The sequence below is a fragment of the Triticum urartu genome, chromosome 4A, assembly GCF_056163025.1.
Source record: "Triticum urartu cultivar PI428250 chromosome 4A, HENAU_Tu73, whole genome shotgun sequence".
Lineage (NCBI taxonomy): Eukaryota > Viridiplantae > Streptophyta > Magnoliopsida > Poales > Poaceae > Triticum > Triticum urartu.
This window is the reverse complement of record NC_141876.1, coordinates 487231207-487251794: the sequence shown is the minus strand read 5'-3', so window position 1 is coordinate 487251794 and position 20588 is coordinate 487231207. Positions and strand designations below refer to the sequence as shown.

Here is a 20588-nt window from a genome sequence, read left to right as displayed (position 1 = left end):
ACAGCCCCTCAAGGTCTTGGTGTGGAACGTGCGCGGACTTAACTCCCCTGCACAACGTAATGCTGTTCGTCAGGTGGTACTGCAGGCCAACCCGGCTATTGTATGTCTCCAGGAGACAAAACTTCAGCTTGTAACCGTCGACATTATCCGGCATTGCCTTGGAAACAAATTTGAGAGCTTCTACTATCTACCAGCTAATGGCATGCGTGGAGGCGTTGTGATTGCATGGGACGCGCTCATGGTCTCACTTCATAACCCGCATACAACACGGAACACTTTGACGGCCCTAGTCAAACCGAGTGACATGTCCGAGTGGTGGCTTACTTGCGTGTACGGCCCCCAACTCGACCGCGATAAGATGGAGTTTCTTGAGGAGCTCGTGGAGATTAGGGATCTGCACGCTGGCCCTTGGGCTGTGGTGGGGGATTTTAACCTCCTAGCGAATGCAAGAGACAAGAGCAATGACCTGATCAACCGGCGGATGCTAGGCCGCTTTAGGACCACCTTGAACCAGCTGGAGCTCAAGGAGCTATACCTAAGTGGCAGGAGGTACACTTGGTCCAATGAGCGTGAAAATGCCACGAAGGAGAAAATTGATCATGTGTTCAACAACAATGAGTGGGATGATTTACACCCGAATTGCTTCCTCAAAGCACTTGGTACTTCGATCTCCGACCAATGCCCTATGCTCTTGGACCTCCATGCTGATCTCTATGTGGGTCGTCGTTTCAAGTTTGAAGCCTTTTGGCCGCGTGCGGAGGGGTTCATGGACACGGTGGCCACGGCTTGGCACTCGGTGCCCTCTGCTGGTAACCCGTTTGTTGTTCTTGACAAAAAGCTTAGAGCCATGGCTAGGAAGCTGCAAGGTTGGAGCGACCGTTGGATTGGGAATATTAAGCTTCAGATTGCTATGGCAATGGAACTCATCTACAGACTTGACAGTGCATCAGACCACAGAGTGCTCTCGACAGAGGAGTTCCAGCTCAGGAAAACTCTCAAGAGGAAACTTCTCGGCCTCTGCTCGTTGGAGAGGGGCATCACCCGACAGCGCTCCAGGATTCTATACCTACGAGAGGGCGACGCCAGCACTGAATTCTTTTACAGGCAGGCGAGGCAAAGGCAGCGGAATATGATTACCGCCCTAAGAAAGGACGGGCAACTGATCACGGGCCATGATCAAATGGTTGTTGAAGTGGATTCCTACTATGAGAACTTGTTGGGCCATGTGGAGGCTCGAGGCGCAACCCTGCGGCTTCAGGACCTGGGGCTGCCTACGCGTGATCTATCTCACCTGGAGCTGCCGTTCACGGAAGAGGAGGTGGAGAAAGTGGTTAAGTCCTTGCCACCGGACAAGTCGCCGGGTCCGGATGGCTTCACCAACAGGTTCTTCGCTAGCTGTTGGAGCATCATAAAGTTGGACTTGATGAGAGCTTTGGATGTGTTTTATCGTGGGGACGCTCGGGCCATGCCTGCCATCAACAAAGCCCTAGTTTCTTTGTTGCCGAAGTTCGATGGCGCGGATGAGCTGCGGGATTTTAGACTGGTTAGCATGTTTCACGGAGTGATCAAGATCTTTGACAAAATAATGGCAACCAGGCTAGTGGATGAGCTGTCGTTCTTGGTGGGCAAGCACCAAAGTGCCTTTGTCAAGGGGAGGTATTTGCATGATAATTTCATGCTTGTGCAAGGAACTGCTCGACGCCTCCATGCTCTGCGAGACCCCGCGGTGCTCCTCAAGTTGGACATCTCAAAAGCATTTGATTTGGTTAAGTGGCCGTTCTTGTTGGAGGTTATGCATACTATGGGCTTTGGTCGAAGGTGGATACAGTGGGTTTGTGGATTGCTTGCTACATCATCCACACGGATCATGCTAAATGGGGTGCCGGGTATGCCCATCTACAACAAGTGTGGCCTACGGCAAGGCAACCCGATTTCGCCCATGCTCTTCCTTTTGGTCATGGAGCCGCTTCACCGTCTCTTTCAGCGAGCTTCAGAGATGCATCTGCTCACGCCTTTAGCCCCATCAGGCATGCGGACTAGAATCTCCATGTTTGCGGATGATGTTATGCTCTTTCTCAAGCCACATCGGATGGACCTGCAGGCATGCTCTTTGATCCTAGATATTTTTGTTGCTGCCTCGGGGCTCCGCGTCAACCTGACGAAAAGCGCGGCCCTCCCGATCAGATGCTCGCAGGCACAGATGGATATGGTCACGAACATCCTTGGTTGCTCCATCGGCCGGTTCCCGATAAAGTACCTCGGCCTCCCGTTGACCATCCGCCGGCAATCCACGGCGCAGCTCCAAGGACTTGTCGACCACATCGCGGCAAGCCTGCCCACCTGGCGTGCATCTGCTCTGCCGAAGAACGGCCGACTGCTCCTCGTCAAGTCTGTCCTGTCGGCGATGCCGATCCATGCGATGTTGGCGTTCGAGCTTCCGGCCAAGACGATAAAGGCTATTAACAAAATTCTAAGAGGATTCCTCTGGTGTGGCAAAGCCGAGGCGAATGGGGGCAACTGTGCGGTGGCATGGCCGGAGGTCTGACCCCTAAGTGGGCCGATGGTCTAGGCGTCTCGGATATAAAGTGGATGAACACGGCCATGCAGGCCAGGTGGCCGTGGATAGCTCGGACCGACAGCTCGAGGCCATGGAGCGAGTTCACAATGCCAATACCGAAAGAAGCCAGGCAGTTATGCAATGCGGCAATGCACATGACGATTGGTGACGGCAGTGACGCCTTGTTTTGGGAGGACAGGTGGCTTGATGGACTTAGGATCAAGGAAATTGCCCCAAACATCCACTCCTGCATCCCTAAACACATTCGGAAGCGGCTCCATGTCAGTGAGGCGATAACAAGCGGATCCTGGGCACATGAGGTTGGCCCTGACATGGACGGACCGGCGATCAGGGAATTCATGGAGCTGTGGACTCGTGTGGACGCGGTGCAACTCCGGGAGGGAGTACCGGACACGATCACCTGGGCGTGGGAGCGCAATGGGAGATATTCCGCCCGCTCAGCGTACGTGGCCAAGTTCATGGGTCGAGAGGTAGCCCTGACGGCCGCGTTGACATGGAAGAACTGTGCCCCCCTGCAATGCCGATTCTTCCTACGGCTTGCTGTTCGCAACCGCTGCTGGACTTCTGATCGTTTGGCCAGGAGGGGCATGCCGCACCAGGACACTTGCCCACTTTGCGACCAAGAGGAGGAAACAATGAACCATATCATGCTGCAATGTGCTTTCTCCAGGGGATTCTGGTTCCAGATTTGCACGGCGTTGGGCAAGCCAGGATGGACCCCTGCACCGGACGACACACTGCCGGACTGGCTGCTCAACAAGGCTATTGAGGGTATGCCGGATAAGGATGTGAGAGCTATCATCATTCTCGCTCTTTGGGAGCTTTGGAAGCATCGCAATGGGATTGTCTTCGACGGGGACTCCCCTTCGCTTACTAGACTAGTTCGTAGGTACCTTTCTGAGGGTAGAACTTGGAAGATGGCGGGCCTCATAAGGACGGACATGGGATCCTTCTTTGAGCAGCTTCACATGTGGGCTATGGACGAGACGTAGAGCTAGTCTAGGGTACGGTGGTGAGGGTGTTAAGTAGCACCCTCAGTGGTGTTGGTGTGTTGTAAAAACCCCAGTGAAGGGTCCTTGTACCCCTTTCTTCTTTAATACAAGATACGCATGCTATGCGTATTCCAGAAAAAGAAAAATCACATCCTTTGGTGCTCGAGGCGTGTGCAGCGAGACGAGGAGTGAGTGGGCAGGCACTGCTTCGTCCGTCTGGTTGTTTCTTCTTAGTACGCCACTCATCTGCTGTTTCGAGCACGCCATTTAGCTTGTCAAGGTGCCCCCTCACCCCTCTTCTTCTCTGCCATTTACGGAGGACAACCCTGCATTTTTGTTTGATCTGTTCCTCGTTCTGCTCTCCTTTTCAGGCTGGTCCTCTCTCTGCTGCATGAGAACATACTCCTGGAGTAGATGTTCGAGAATGTGAGATGCAGCTCCAACTTTTCCATTACCTGAAGGAGAATGAGGTTGCTGCTATTACTCTACATTTTTTATGTTACCTGCACTTTTTTGGGGGGTTTTCCTGTGTAATGCCGGAATCAGGATCAATGGTAGTCCTTGAAATATTGTTGTTGGAGCGGTGATTTGTAGGCATCACATTAATTGGTTATGTACTTGTGTGTTTGGCATGGCAACTATTTTCCGTTTTTTTCCATGGCAACCAAATATAGCTTTTCTGCGGCAACTTGCTATGGTTACTGCTAGGTTTTTTTTTTGCCATCATGGACGGGGTGAGTTGCAAAATTTCATGGACAATGGCATGGCAGATTGTCCACTCTTCTTTGTTGAATTACATCTTAGTGGGGTTTGAGTGCAGGCTTTAAGTTCGTTGCTAGTGTTACTACGGCCCCAGTACACCAATTCATGCCTTGATGCTTTTTTGCTAGCTAGTTGTGTTTTCGACATCTTTTTCTACTTCACCATGGCAATTTCAGTTTTACTATCATGGCAAATTTAATTCATAGAACATGGTAAAATCTATCCTATTTCTTTCTCATAGTATGGCAAAAGACCATGGCAATTTTTTCATGCATTATTTTTTTCTCTAATACACCTGGGAGCGTGTCTTTGCATTGATAGATAGGGTGAGAAGTGCTGGAATTTTATTTATTTTAGGCCTAACTCAATAGCAGTTTCAAAAATTCCTAATAAATCCTAGAGGCTCACGTAGCCCATTCGTGCAAGGTAAGAGGTGGAACTAAAGTTTAGTCCCATATTGCTAGTTTAGAGGAGTTGAACCTCTTTATAAGGGAGGCTCTTTCCCCACATGCATGAGCATGAGAGCAAGAGGGACATCCACGCGCGCTCCTCCTCCGCCGCCCGCCTCGTCACGACGCGCCGCGCCGCGCCGCTCCGTGGGTTGCGGGAATGAGCCGAGCCGATGTCTAAATTTTTGCCACGCATGACGGGTATACGAACGGTCACACGGGAGCTGAAACGTTTTGCTGTAGTGGAGACTGAATACGAACGGTGCACCTCTTTGCGTGCTGCCTGTTTGCTTCACCTCCCGTCGCAGTCTGTTCGCGTCCTTCTCCTGTGCCTATATAAGAGATGGTCGCTCCACTCCAGAGAGACACATCAGAAGACCCTCTTCCTCTCGCCACAAGGTTCCCGAGCACTGCGCTGTTGCGACAATCTTCCCCATCCCGGCTTGCGGCGTGCACCGCAGGTCGGGACAGTAGGCCTCCGGAACCGCACCTTTTGAGTCCTGTATGAGAGAAGGGTGATAAGGTTTTTGGTGAGCGCTCCGCGCGACTACTGGCTTCTTCATCACGGATTCCGACGACTACTTCCCCGACGACGACTTCTTCCCCGACGTCGACAATCTCAACAACGACATGGCTGGAGAGGATGTCGACCCCAAGTCCAGTGCTTCTGCTGCTACTGTCTCATATGTGTTCTTGCTCTTTCTATTAGATGTCCTGCCATAGTTCTTTGCTTTAATTTCTGCCCTATATATGTTAGGTTCTACTTCATATATGCAACTTCATCTAGTGTCTGTTCTAGTTGTGTTTAGTTCAAATTCATATATACAGATGCTATTTACCTTCTCTCTGTCAGATTGCATGACTTGCTTTATCTTTGCTATATTAGTCATGCTTTATCTAGTATTTCTGTTAGCAAAGTTATTTGATAAATTGCTCATATTTCCAACAAGAAGTACAAGGTTTGGGACATCCAGCACGTACACAAGAGAGGTGTACTAGAGGCCCTCGCGAGCAGGACAGTATAGGGTTGCTCAGTACCAATACAACACTTTCTACACTAACATCAATTTTTTCGTGCATTATTGCATTTTTTGTTTGTTTGAACCATGACATTTTTCGTTTTTTTCTTCACAGCAAAAAAAAGCCTGTAGGGCCAGGGGGCGCTTCTGCTCCCGAACGAGATCGTTCGGTCGATGGGCTTGTCTGTACCAAACGAGTCGTTCGGTCCGGCCTCTCCCAGACCGAACATCAGGCCAATATCTTTTCATGGATCTGTTCCTTTTAAACTCGTGTCTGTGTTGAGTATGTAAGGCGGAGAGATAGACTTATATCTCTTGTTCAAAAAGGAAAAGGAAAAGTAGAAGCCGTACTCCACCCTTTCAATTCAGTTTGTATACACTTCCATATTTTTTCATCGTTAGTTACTACTTAAGCGAAACTGAATCTTTTATCCCACCGTAACAACCCTGCAGCGTGTACCCATAAATAAAATCTAATAAGGCATCGATCGTCGGCAAGTCTCCCATTGAGCCCCTGCAGCCGCAGCCAACATGGAGGCGGAGAAGCCGGCCGGCCGGCGGCAGGTGCTGCATCTCCTCTTAAGTCAGCCAAGGAGGATAGGCCGCCAGATCGAGGGCCATGGGTGGAAGAAGTACACCTTCCTCGAAGTGTACTTCTGCGGCGAGCACATGAAGGAGAAGAGGGTATGCTCGCTGCTGCTCCCCGGCAGGCACGCCGACGTGAAGCCGTGGAAGGAACACTACGAGTTTCAGGTGGACGGTGGATGGCGGCACCTGTGCCTCCGCCTCGAGGCCGTGCGCGAGGACTGCGACGTCGACGAGGACACGGGCCGCGTGAAGGTGCTCCGCACGGACGAGCCGCACACCTCCGGCTGCTCCGCGGCCATCGGGGCGGCGCAGGTGCGGCTCCTGGACGCGCTGGTGCTGGGCGACGACGACAGCGACGACGAGGCGGTCGCGGAGAAGAAGAGTCGCCTGAGTCGCCTCGAGCTCCAGAAGAATAATGCTGATCTGAAAATTATTCCGGCCAAGGGGACGCTGGTGTTCTACGAGAGGGTCGAGCTTCAGGGCTGGCGTCCCCCGCCCCCGGGGCCGGGCCGAAAGCCGACCAATGTTGTTTGCGGCACCGTGGACGTGGCCCTGTACGTGACCGAGGGCGGCGCCGGCTCTGGCCGATGATCGATCTGTGCGTTGGTAAGCTTGGTTTGCTGATTTGGCGGTGGAAGATGGCCTGCCTGATTGCCACATATGAAGAACTCGGAGATTATCACTTTCGTTTATTTTCTTTTGCTTAAAGAATCGGCTGTAGACTACTCTTATCAGCCAGAAATTTGATTTCTCCTGCCATTGCGTATTAATGTAATATATTCCTGTTTGAGATCGAAACTCTACTCGAAGAGCCCTCATATGGGAACCTGGATCATAAACGGAAGGAGGAGAACCTGGATCTACCCGTCCCTATCCACATCTCCAGTTTCTCTCTTTGCCAGGTTTCGCGCCACTTCCTATTATTCTAACCGATAAGAGCACCTCAATAGAAGATGTATTGCAAAAACTAATTTTTACATCTCGGGGGTCAAAAATACCTCTCCAACAAATGATGTAGATGAAAAAAAATTACATCTCCATCTTCCGAAAATGTAAACTAGAACACCTCGTCGTGTAAATTTGCATCTCCACCTACAGGAGATATAAAAAGACAACTGTCGGCCAATTGCCCAACTACCATTCCATTCTCTTTCGTGCGACTAGCCGCCGCCGGCCGAACCACACCAAATCCAAAGTTCCTCCTCCGTCGGCCGCCACTAATTTCCGCCGCCCATCGCCGCCCGATTCAGCCTCGCCGCCACTCCTCCTCCAGCCCCCGGTCGTCGCCTCCCCTCCTCCAGCCCCCGGCCGTCGCTCGAGTCGCCCCACCCCTACGCTGCCGCCGCCCGACCTCGCCCAACAACCTCCCGCCCCCGCGCCGTCACCCGACCTCGTTAGCCCCGCATCGTCCGCCCCGTCGCCGCCGCCCGACCTCACCGCCCCCGCACTGTCGCCGCCGCTCGACCTCGTTGCCCCTGCGTTGTCCGCCCCATCGCCGCCCACCTCTGCATGCCACCGCTCTGACCTCACCTGACCTCGCCGCCGCCCGACCTCGCCACTCCCTCAAATGAAGTACTAGTTGAAATATAGTTTTTACATCTCCATTTGCATCTTCTATTGGAGCAGCTGTTTTACATCTTCGTTTTGCATCTCTGTTGGAGTTGTCCCTTATTTTCAGATAAAAAAACACTTTTTAGAGATGTAAAAAGAAATTACATCTCTAAATTTATATTTTCTATTGGAAATGCTCTAAGGATCAGGGACGACCCGCCCTCCCGAGCGTTACCTCGATTTCACATCGTTCTGTGACAGAAGCCGTGTTACTGCTTGCTCGGTTGGCATGATGAAGAAAAGGCAACAACTTGAGCACTCAAAGCGTCATTCTTATTAATTTATTCCGAAATTGCATTTCCAATCAATATTCTATGCACTGCCACTGTACCACACATGCTCCCAAGATACCATTGTTACATCTGATAGAAAATTTCAAATAAACCAAAGGTTTCACACGGTATGTTAGGCTAGTCCATCTTAGATTACAGCATTCTGACCTCCACACCAGCATCTACCAGATGCTCTTTCACTGCTAGAATGGGAACCTGTGTCAAAGCAAAAGTTCAAGGTGTCAAATTCAAACCAAATGGCAGATGATAATTTTAACCCATCGAGAATGCCTACACTGCGCTGATAGAACAATTACAACCACAAGAAAAGGTATAGCTGCTGGAATAAATCGGCCATTGCAGAATTCAAGAGGAGCAAGGATCTTAAGATACTGTGCATAAGAATTACCAAGACCTCACGGCCTTTGTGGAATGAAGATATAACGTATTGACACCAATTAACTAATGGATAGTCATGTACTTTACTATGAAAAGATGGCAAGATTGGTGTCAGAGAAATGGTATTCGCTGGGCATTAGGGCAACTCCAACGTGCCGACGCAAATGATCTTGCGTGTTCGTTTGGGTCGAAACGGACGAAAACGCCGGGCCAACGCACCGACGAAAACCCAAATCCGTCCGCTCGCTGTCCGTCTAGATGCATTCCCAGCCCATATTTGCGCCCGATTTGCGTCCACACGAACGCGCCGCGCGTCTGCCTCGGGCCCGTATGTTGGCCGCCCACCTACCCCATGCGGTCCTAGTCAATGCGTCCACCTACCTTGGGAATGGTCCATGCGTGTCCGTTTGAGTCGAAACGGACAAAAACGCCGTGCCAACGCACTGACGCAAACCCAAAATCCGTCCGCCCGCTGTCCGTCTAGATGCATTCCTGGCCCATATTTGCGCCCGATTTGCGTCCACATGGACACGAAACGGACACTCCGCACATCCGCTTGGTGTCCGTCTCGGGCCCGTATGTTGGTCGCCCACCTATCCCATGCGGTCCTAGTCAATGCGTCCACCTACCTTGGGGCAAGCCTTCGGAGTCCACGAGCGTGCGAGGGGGCCGGCCTCATCCACTGCTCCTCTCACCCCTGTCCACATCTGGCCACCCTCGCTCCCGCGCCGGCGACAAAAAACCCTAGCCTAGCCAGCCCGCGCGTCCGCCATGGGTTCCATCAACAAGGGAAAGTACAAGTTCAACACCGGCGCTGGCTCATCCCATGTGTCGCCGCCAATGCCGCTGGACGGCTTCGCAATGGTGCCGCGTGCCGGGAGGGGTCACCGGCCACGGGACCGGCTCTACATCCCGGTGCACTGCGCGCGGTACCACTGGCACATCAATCTCCCCCACGGCATCCAGGTGTCGACGTTGTCGCGGTCGCCGCGCGCGCATGCGGAGGTGTGCAAGCGTCGTGCCCGTGCCCTCCTAACATCGGAGCAGCGTCGCGATCCGGCGTACGCCGTTCGCCACCGAGCTCGATGTGGCCCGCGGCGGCGGCGTTCAACTTGACGCCGGCTACATACCACCGCCCCAATGGTGGCGTCGAAGGAGGAGGAGGCCTACCAAGCCACATTGGAGGAGGTGCTCCAGCGCGCCCTAGAGGAGATGAGTCCAAGCGCGAGGAGGACTCGCGTTGGCCGGGCATGGAGGAGGCGCTGCAGCTGCCGGCGGCGGGGGACTGCATCTACCCTCCGCCACCGCCGCCGCTGCCTGAACCAGCGCCCGCTGCCCCCAAGGAGGAGCCCATAGAGGCCGAGCCAGAGAAGTACGCCTGGACTGGCGGCCTGCGCGAGTGGGTGAGCACGCCAGCCATCTGGCTGGCGGCGACGCCGGAGCAGGAGGCGGCATACCTCGAGTAGTGGAGGCAGCGCGCGCTGGCGGAGGAGCGGGCCGACGGCGAGCGGCGAATGCAGGCCGAGCGCGAGGAGGAGTGGCGTGCCCGCTGGGCACCGAAGGAAGAGAAGGAGCGCGCATCGCGCGGCAGAGCTGCCGACGCAGCAGACGTTAGAGGAGGCGGCGCGCGCGGCGTGGCAACAGGCCTTCCCATGGGCTCCGATGCCGCCGGACTTCGTCGACCTCAGCGGCGATGATGACAATGACAACGCCTCGCGCAGCGTGCTGGGCGGCTAGGAGGCGCATGTTTTAAAAAAAATTATGTTTAGGTGGACTTGGGACAGCGATTGACCGGCCGTTTTAATGTTTAACTATGTTTAATTTTGTGCGCATGTGTTTGAACTTTTTTTAAGTCCACGCGGACAAAATGCGTCGGCCACCGTTGGGCGCACCTGCCGGCCCAAACAAAAAAGCGGACACGCTGTCCACTCGGCCGACCCAAACGGACAAAAAGCAAACAAAATCCGCATCCGTTTGGGTCGGCGCATTGGAGTAGCCCTTATGACAGCATTTGGATGAAATGTAATGGTGGGATAGTATACCTCTTTCCGATGGAAAATGCCAGCAGCAAGGGCAGCAGAAGCATTTGTTTTCTCAAAGACTTCAGAAAAATGTTCCACAGCACCAGCACCACTGCTTGCAATGACAGGAATTGTCACAGCATCCGACACCATTTTGATCAAATCTATATCAAACCCACCTCCCTGACCTACAAGATAGAATGACATGATGCATTCAGCATGGCTTTATAGAACACTACAAAACAAGCAACAAATGCACTACATTCAATATAAGAAAAGTATGTGCTACAAGTTATAAATTTTACACCATATTTACATAGTAAATTAACAAGCTGTAATCCAAAACAGGTAATCTTCTTGCGCTTAACTCAGTTAAAAAAATGCTGACATATTGATGAAGATAAGTTGGCTTGTATACTTAAGAATTTGTGAGGAATAATAGAGTGAAATCATCATTCCAGATTGGAAAAGCACAAAGTGTCCTACAATCATGTGTCACTTGTTTGAAATGGCTCCATTAAGTACCTAAAGTGCCCAATCACGAATGAAACCACAAAGCAAACATCCAAAACAAAGCAAACATCAAAAACAGAAAATCATCAGGATTACCAAAAGAAGAAACATATAGCAAATTTCATGAAATTATATGTATCATACTTCAATTAAACTACCATAAAACTACACTTTGAAATATTTTTGCGGCGTGCCCTTCACAACTCTGATCCTACCACAGAAACTACACTTTAATGAATACCCGTTCCAATCAACAGACTCTGACCAACCGGATCGACCTATAAACGAAGCATGGACCACATGCATCAGCATATGACCTGATGCCTTGCATGAAGAAGGTGAGGTGGAGGATCCCAAGGCCTTTAGCCCCCCTCGGTGCTGCATATCAGGAGGAAAACACTCCGCCATTTTATTTGCCCCACGTCGCAGCTTCGCGACAGGCAGAAATTACAATGTGTATCTTAGAGATGCAACCAGTTGTTTAAGACCATTCCAATTGATTAGAACAGGGGTATGTCAGAAAAGAAAAGAATCTTGTGACTGGTGCACCCAGTTGATTAAGCGCCTTCAAAGAATATTTCAAATTGTGCGTTTTGATTAGAAAAAGGTACCTTCTGACAGTTTGCTACAAGCATAAGCAGCTTCATCAAAAGTACTCAAACATAACTAGAAGATTCTTGATATTGCTTCAGAGGCTTGAATAAGACAATAAGAAGTTCCACCCAGCTTATCGTACATAAGCTTTGTGTACTAACAAATTAAAACTATTTAGCATACCATCACAATCAATGCAGTTGAGTAGTATTTCTCCTGCGCCCAATTCTTCGACAACTTTTGCTAGTTCATATGCTCCTATAGGCCGGCTATCACGCCCACCACTTACCTGGAGCAGAAATAAATCAACACTTATACTGGTACAAAAAAGAAAAAAGACACCACACTATAGAATGCAAAAGTAGACACACAAAAACTCCACTAGAAAAGACCCAGTATCTTAATTAATAGTTTAATACTGCAAGATATGAACACATCGCAAGACACAAACATACGCTTGTACGGTTGTACCTAAACTAATTAACTTCGAAATATCTGAAGGGAGCTCCCTTTTTTCAATAATCTGGAGTAAACCATTTGTATAGGCACTTAGATGAGTAGTAAACTAAATCTTTGTGTAATGACACCACACATGCATGAATGGCATATCACGAGAGAGATAATCAAAAGCAGAAGAAATGACTTACTGTGCACTGGTACCATGCATATTCTTCTCCTGATGGACCTGAAGGACGTACCGGGAAATGTGAGAACATTTAAGACGCAAATTTGTACAGGGAATATATGCAAGCATACCTTTACTGGACACTTTTACAGTTTTAAATTGCACCTCATCTGGACTTTTTACATATACTCTTCGAGGATCAATACTTACAACTACAGCCTGAGATAGAAAAAGCTTTGTTACAATGAGTGATTTACAGGTTATCTAACTGTTCTACAGAACTGAAAAAACAGGTCCTTCATCTGAAATGGCGATAAAGAAACTGCATCAGTTGCAAATCAAAATTCGTTAACTGAAAACATGGAAATAATTATTACTGGAGCTAAGTTTGAGGGTCCCAGTTATGGACCACAGAGAAGACCTGAATGTGCCTACGAAACCTCCTCGATATTTAAATGGATAAGGAAAAACAATCATGCTCAGACATATAATTCTTTTGTGTTGTTACTTGGAAAACTAATAAAAGAGGAATATTGGTAGCAAAAGAATTTCGTGGTACTTTTCAATGTAATTTTAACACCCCAGATTTCTACTCTGCCTTGCGATGCTACCACACTACTCTAAATATCTCAAAGTACAGTAAATACCCATAATTTGGAGTATTTCTTGTACTTTGTGATATTTAGAGTAGTGTGGTACAACCACAAGGTAGAATAGAAATCTGGGGCGTTGCAGTAACGAAAATGTGGAGTATTGCATGCACTGGCGGAGCTACTCACGGGCAAAACTGTGCCGTGGCCCGTCCAGCAAAATCGCGAAAAAAAAATTATATACATGTGCGGCATAGCCCAAACACACAGCCCACATGATGGCCAGCCCACCACGCTCCATAACACAAAGGGTCAAAGGCGTTCCAGTCCAACAGTCAACAGACCTAATCCATCCCCTGTTCACGTACTTCACTAGGGCACGGCACTGGACGGCGGTGGAGGACCAGCAGCTGGCGCGGCCACAGCTAGTCGGAGCTAGCCTCAACTCTGCCGCCAGTGGCGATCCATCCCTCATCCACCATCTGGTGTGGCGGCACTAGCTGCGGCGGCGAGCCGGCCAGTGGGCAGTGGCGACCCGGCAGCGGCGGCAAGCAGAGCAACGAGCGGCGACTGGAATTGAGCTACTGGCCGCTGCGAGGACGACCATTCCAGCATCATTTCCGTGCTGTAGGCGACCCAAGAGGACAACGAGCAGTCAATTTCGTCAGGTAAATTTCTCCCTTGCCAACATAGAGGGTGAAATTCTGGAGAAATACAGCTATGAAGATATCACTGACGTCTTTAGAAGCATTGTGGATCGGAAAGCTGATTTATAGTATGTAACACCATGATGATCAAGACTGGTGCTAAACTACTATGGATTCTTTTGCTTAGTACTAGTATATATGTACATAAATGTGTGTGTGCATCTTGTAATCAATGAGAACAAGCATGCAGCTCTGTACTGATTATGCCTACTGAAATAGTATATGGTTCCAATTTTAAATTTTTGTGTGCTCTTCAGTAGCGTGGCCCGCCAGTTTTTTCCTTGTAGCTCCGCCACTGCATGCATCATTTTTAAGTAGGATCAGCAAAGATAGCTGGAATATGATTTTGTTGGAATAGTTCCTTACAACGTTTTGATACGTTGGACCTGATCAAAGCCCACACAGACTTGATTATGATTTATTGAGTTTTTCACAATGTTATTTTTTTAAAGAAAATGGCATGCTAATATGAGTACCAGATGCGATTTCAGATTATAGTTGGTAATAAACTACTAGAAACACAAAAGCAGTTGTGAAGATAAACAAAAGGTAAACCTGATTTCCATATACTCTAGAAATTTGCTCCAAGCTGCTTTTCCCTGTCTTCACCTGATACACAGGAAAAATTATGCTATGGGAAATTACTAAATTAGCTGAACATTGCAGGGAAAATAAGATACATACACCAGTCTGTAAATAGGCTTCAGCAGCAAAAACAGCATCACTTCCAATTGAAATCTTGTCAGCACCAGACCTGAAATATTCTGATGCTACTTCCAAGCTTGAATAGTATCTGAAAAGAGATAAATTGTCATCATTATTCTGCCATAACCATTTTCTTGGTATTGACTAGTACCAAATATCACCCGAGAAAAAGTGTGAGGGATATTGCGGTTGGGAAGGGACACATAAAAATATTAAACATGGAGAGTAGCAAGTAGGCCCTAGTAAAAAGGAATAAGATAGTAGACTGTCTGACACCCCTCAGAGATTGGAACACAAGGAAATATATATTAAAAATCAGATATATTCAGAATAAAATCAGGGAAATTTTTCCATTTCAGTACAGATTATCTCATCAAGTCAACGGGAATAATATACTGTTCATCCGTGCTGGGATCAACATTTGCTCACAAAGATAATGACTCGGCGCATGATGGTCTCTACCATGTTGAGCATACCAATGCAATTTCACATGAGGACCTCCATTCTAACCAAATCATACAAGAAAGAAAACATATGTATAGCAGTAGCAGCATTGGCTCAAAACTGGAGAGGAACTAACCGTCCACTTCCATCTGTGAAGTCTCTTATACCGCCACCAACTGTAAGTGGCACAAAAACTTTTTCAGATGCGCAACGTAGCACCTACCAATTGTATGAACCTGTCACTTCACCAGATAAAGGCAAGTAATGGAAATACTTGATAGTTATAAAACTCAAACAAACCTCTAGCATTGGCAAATCACCCAATGGAAAGGCACGGAAACCAGTTATATTCAAGAAGCTGACCTAAAGGGGAATTTGTATTCATGGTATCAGATCATATGTGCATTGCAAATATATACATATATGTAAACATTATGTAGAAAAATACCTCATCAGCCCCATCTATGTAGTATTGACTTGCTAATTCCACTGGCTTTCCAAGGTTTCTTACCTATAAGCATGGAATAAAAAATATATTCCATTACACAATGATTATGTTTAGGTAGAACAGTAAAGATGTTTTAAATTATTTTTTGATTGTACAGGTACATCAGAAAATAACTATCCCTAAATGGCCAACTAAGAACTAGCTCTAATGTGTAGAAAACTGATATCCCAGGGTTGATGAATAAAGTTTGGTACCTCTTTGCTACTACTATGATCTCTTACATCATACTGGTCACCCTTTGTTACTACAAGATCCCCATTATCATTTGACCGAACATCAAGGCATGCTATCACCTGCAAAATAGGAGATAACAAGTATGATGGCAATGGAAACTGGTGTTCGAGATGGTAATGGAATATGTGATGGACGCTGGAACATTCGGCAATAAAAAGCTTACTCTCTTTGCAAGTTTTGATGCTTTCCTATGAGCTGGGGCCTGCATTGCAAACAAAAGTGTGAAATTTCATGTCGAGGAAAAAAATTAAAAGGAAGTGCAAATAATAAAGCCAGACATGATGATTACCTTTGCCCCTGAAGAGTTAGGACTGAGAAATTTTTCAAAAATGGAAAGCCCAGTAGCTGCTCGAAACAAAAGAACATAGTAAATATACACTTGGAATGTACCCTGTACACTTCACAAGCCTTGGCGATTCAGGCAAAGCAAACTACCAGAAATCAGTAACTTACAATATTATATCTACATTATAACATATATCATCAATATTTATCTGTGGAATATCATGTATATTAACGAATAAACTACATATTTTACCTCCGCTCTTCTCTGGATGAAATTGAACTGCCTGAATGTTGCCCATCGAGATAGATGATATGAAACTCTCACCGTAGTTACATGTTGACGAAATCCAGTCTCTGTTCGCATCTGACTAAGGGTGCAGAAAGGAAGAAACAACTCAAATTTGATTCCACAATAAGAGAAAGCATCTAAATGGAGTTACTCCTTACAGGTAGAGCGTGATAGGAGTGAACGAAGTACACATGGTGGCCATCGGCTCCTTGCAGCAGCTGCGTGTCCTTGGTGATCTGGAGCGCGTTCCATCCAATGTGAGGCACTATGAGACCCTCCGAAGAGTCGAACCGCCTGACAACTCCAGGTATCACACCAAGGCCGCTTACTACAGTAGAGAATGCACTATCAGCTCCTACTCACCAACATGTTCCCAAGCAAGTAGAGTGCTAAAAGCCTTACCCGGGCCATTCTCCTCGCTGGAATCGAATAGCAGCTGAAGGCCGAGGCAGATACCCAGGAAGGGGCGGTCCCTGCGGATGTACTCGCGAAGCGCGTCGGCCATGCCTGTACTGTTGATGACATCCATGGCGGAGCCGAAAGCTCCGACTCCGGGGAATACGAGGCGGTCGGCGGCGAGGATGTCCTCGGGGCTCCGCACGTCGCGGATGTTGAAGCCGAGGTGACGGATTGCGTTGCGCACGCTGCGGACGTTGCCCGCGCCATAGTCCAGGAGCGTCACGGCTGCGGCCACCGACCGACCGGCGAAACAAAGCAAACGCAGCGGTCAAGCCATGGATAGGATGGGACGAGTTCTGGAAGGGAAAGGGGGTGGGGATGGTAGAGTGGGGCTTACTGTTGGCGTCGCTGGACGCGCGCACGGAGAGGGAGGCGGGTCTGCGCCGCTGATTCGTCACCTTCGGACGGCCGACGGAGCAGGGGAGGAGGTGGTTGGCGGCGCCGGTGGCCATTGCTCCCTGCGACGGCGGCGGCGGCGGCGGCATTGGCCTCTTTTGGTTGTTGGCTCTCCCGACTCTCAGAAGTCACAGTCACACGGGCAATTGGGCAAATGCAAATTTCAATCGATTGAAGCCCAAATAAGCCCAATTGCATTTTAATGCCTTGCTTTTTTTTTACTTCGAAAGGCCTTGCTCGATTAATAACAAAAAAAAGGGGGCAGAGCGAAATAAGGCAGTATCTTTCAGTAATTTGACATTATTTATTGTTTATAAATAAAAAACTACTTTTTGTAAAAAAATCAGCACTATAGATCAAATAATTTTTAGTAAGCACGAGCAACATGGACCCTCAATAAAAAAATGTTACATCAAGGTTGTTCGGCACCATTGTCTTCGCTTTCAATGTCAACGTTCTCTCGAGCTGGAGATGATTTTAGATCAAGCATTTACAAGTTGGGATATCTCAAGTCCATGGCAGGTTGTCGAAGAAATGCTTCCATGAAGATCAAAACACCACCACCTCCCAAATGTCAGCTGTGAAAACCATTTCGTTACATGCATGGAACCAAGGGACTTCTATTTCGTGTGGCGTTGTATCCATTGGTCATAGGGCCACCATCAACCTAACACTGAATATATATATATACACACACACACGTGAACCACACCAAATTCATCCACCGCATAGCACTAGAATGGCCGCTTGAGGCAAGGAGAAGCGGCAAGAATAATGGTGTAAAAAAACATGGCAGATCGGTAATTGGGTTTTCACAAAGGTGCTTGTAACACTTTATTTATTGGTAACTAAAAAGTACATCGCAACAAATTGATTGTGACAAACATGACTGAGAAAAAAACCATGATAAACTAAAAAGCTACATGCAGGTTCTTCAAAGCCATGGTCTTTACTGCTACATTTTGCATCTATGTCTTTAGTTCTTCATAGAGTTATCGTTTGAGGAAGTAAGTTAAAACAAGAGATTTTGTCGTTAATCGACTAGGGGGTGAAGGCCTTTAACCAATGACACTGGTTTCGGATTGGATTCCCAATTTTAACTTGGTCGGGCTTTTTCCACCCTAGAGGGTGAAGGCCTCTCATTCTTTTTTTTCGAGGGAGTGAAGGCCTCTCATTCAATTGAGGACAATGATGTTGGATTGGTTTTCCAATTTTTGTCATGATCAACAATTTTCAAGGAGCTCTCTCATTCAAGTGAGATGTTCAATCTTAAATTTGATCTCATGACTTTGACTAGTCAATGATTTCTCAAATTAATCGGCAACAACCAGCTTATAAAAATATATCAATCTCGCCCACGCTCTCGTCATCTGTCAAAATAAATATGGACATGCAATATTGTAGGACCAATATGATTTTGGATTGAGTTCCCAATTTTGGACTTGGTCAACAATTTCTCAAGGAGCTCTCTCATTCTAGTGAGGTGTTCAATTTTGAATTTAGTTCACGATTTTGATTGGTCAATGTTTTCTCAAATCAATCCGCAACAACCAGCTTATAAAAATACATCTGTCTCGCACCCTCTCATCACCTGACAAAAAAAGTCAACATGTGACGCTGTACTACCAATATAACACATATCTTCACCACTGCAAGAAATTGGCGTGCATACGTGTGGGTTTATTTGCACATAACTGATACGTATCCAACGTATCTATAATTTTTTATTGTTCCATGCTATTATATTTTGAATGTTTAATGGGCTTTATTATACCTTTTTATATTATTTTTGGAACTAACCTGTTAACCGAAAGCCCAGTGCAAATTGTTGTTTTTTTGCCTATTTCAGTGTTCCGTAGAAAAGGAATATCAAACGGAATCCAAACGAAATGAAACCTTCGCGAGGATCGTTTTTGGAACAAACGCAATCCAGGAGACTTGGAGTGGACGTCAAGAAAGCAGCGAGGAAGCCACGAGGCAGGAGGGCGCGCCCAGGGGGGGCCAGGCGCGCCCCCCACCCTCGTGGGCCCCTCGCAGCTCCACCGACCTACTTCTTTCACCTATATATATACTCTTATACCCTGAAACCTTCGGGGAGAGCCACGAAACACCTTTTCCACCGCCGCAACCTTCTATACCCATGAGATCCCATCTTGGGGCCTTTTTCGGCGATCTGCCAGAGGGGGATTCGATCACGGAGGGCTTCTACATCAACACCATAGCCTCTCCGATGATGTGTGAGTAGTTTACCACAGACCTTCGGGTCCATAGTTGGCTAGATGGTTTCTTCTCTCTCTTTGGATCTCAATACAAAGTTCTCCTCGATCTTCTTGGAGATCTATTCGATGTAAACTCTTTTTGCGGTGTGTTTGCCGAGATCCGATGAATTGTGGGTTTATGAACTTGATTATCTATGAATATTATTTGATTCTTCTCTGAATTCTTATATGCATGATTTGATATCTTTGCAAGTCTCTTTGAATTATCGGTTTAGTTTGGCCTATTAGATTAATCTTTCTTGCAATGGGAGAAGTGCTTAACTTTGGGTTCAATCTTGCGGTGCTCGATCCCAGTGATAGAAAGGGAAACGACACGTATTGTATTGTTTCCATCGAGGATAAAAAGATAGGGTTTATATCATATTGCTTGAGTTTATCCCTCTACATCATGTCATCTTGCCTAATGCATTACTCCGTTCTTATGAACTCTAGATGCATGCTAGATAGCGGTCAATGTGTGGAGTAATAGTAGTAGATGCAGAATCATTTCGGTCTACTTGACACGGACGTGATGCCTATATTCATGATCGTTGCCTTAGATATCATCATAACTATGCGCTTTTCTATCAAATGCTCGGCAGTAATTTGTTCACCCACCGTAATACATGCTATTTTGAGAGAAGCCACTAGTGAAACCTATGGCCCCCGGGTCTACTTTACATCATATAAGCTTCCAATCTACAATTCTAGTTTATTATCTATTTTGCAATCTTTATTTTTCAATCTATACCAAAAAAATACCAAAAAAATATCTTATTATCTCTATCAGATCTCACTTTCGCAAGTGACCGTGAAGGGATTGACAACCCCTTTTATCGTGTTGGTTGCGAGGTTCTTGTTTGTTTGTGCAGGTACTAGGCGACTTGTGTGTAGTCTCCTACTGGATTGATACCTTGGTTCTCAAAAACTGAGGGAAATACTTACGCTACTTTGCTGCATCACCCTTTCCTCTTCAAGGGAAAACCAACGCTTGCTCAAGAGGTAGCAAGAAGGATTTCTAGCGCCGTTGCCAGGGAGATCTACGCACAAGTCAAGACATACCAAGTACCCATCACAAACTCTTATCCCTCACATTACATTATTTGCCATTTGCCTCTCGTTTTCCTCTCCCCCACTTCACCTTTGTTGTTTTATTCGCCTTCTTCCCGTATGTATCTTTGTTTGTGTTTCCATGTGCCTTCCATTTGCTTGCATCTTTGCTTGCTAAAAATCTATTGATATGAATCCACTTAAAGTGTTATACTTGGATCATCTTCGATCCTTATGCGC

At 47.5% G+C, this 20588-nt stretch overlaps 1 protein-coding gene across 1 annotated transcript; it reads right to left on the bottom strand.

The window, feature by feature from the left end:
• Window positions 1-8250: 8250 nt before the first annotated feature.
• On the bottom strand, window positions 8251-17195 carry AT-HF (HIS HF). Its single transcript, XM_048715867.2, has 17 exons — window positions 16982-17195; window positions 16588-16869; window positions 16344-16513; window positions 16150-16264; window positions 15901-15956; window positions 15775-15813; window positions 15572-15670; window positions 15318-15380; window positions 15170-15232; window positions 15006-15088; window positions 14405-14513; window positions 14276-14329; window positions 12555-12642; window positions 12446-12483; window positions 11982-12087; window positions 10713-10879; window positions 8251-8487 (listed from the first exon to the last, which is right to left on the bottom strand). The coding sequence occupies exons 1-17, from the start codon at window positions 17127-17129 to the stop codon at window positions 8425-8427; spliced, it is 1743 nt and encodes a 580-aa protein (XP_048571824.2). The 5' UTR covers window positions 17130-17195; the 3' UTR covers window positions 8251-8424.
• Window positions 17196-20588: the final 3393 nt, after the last annotated feature.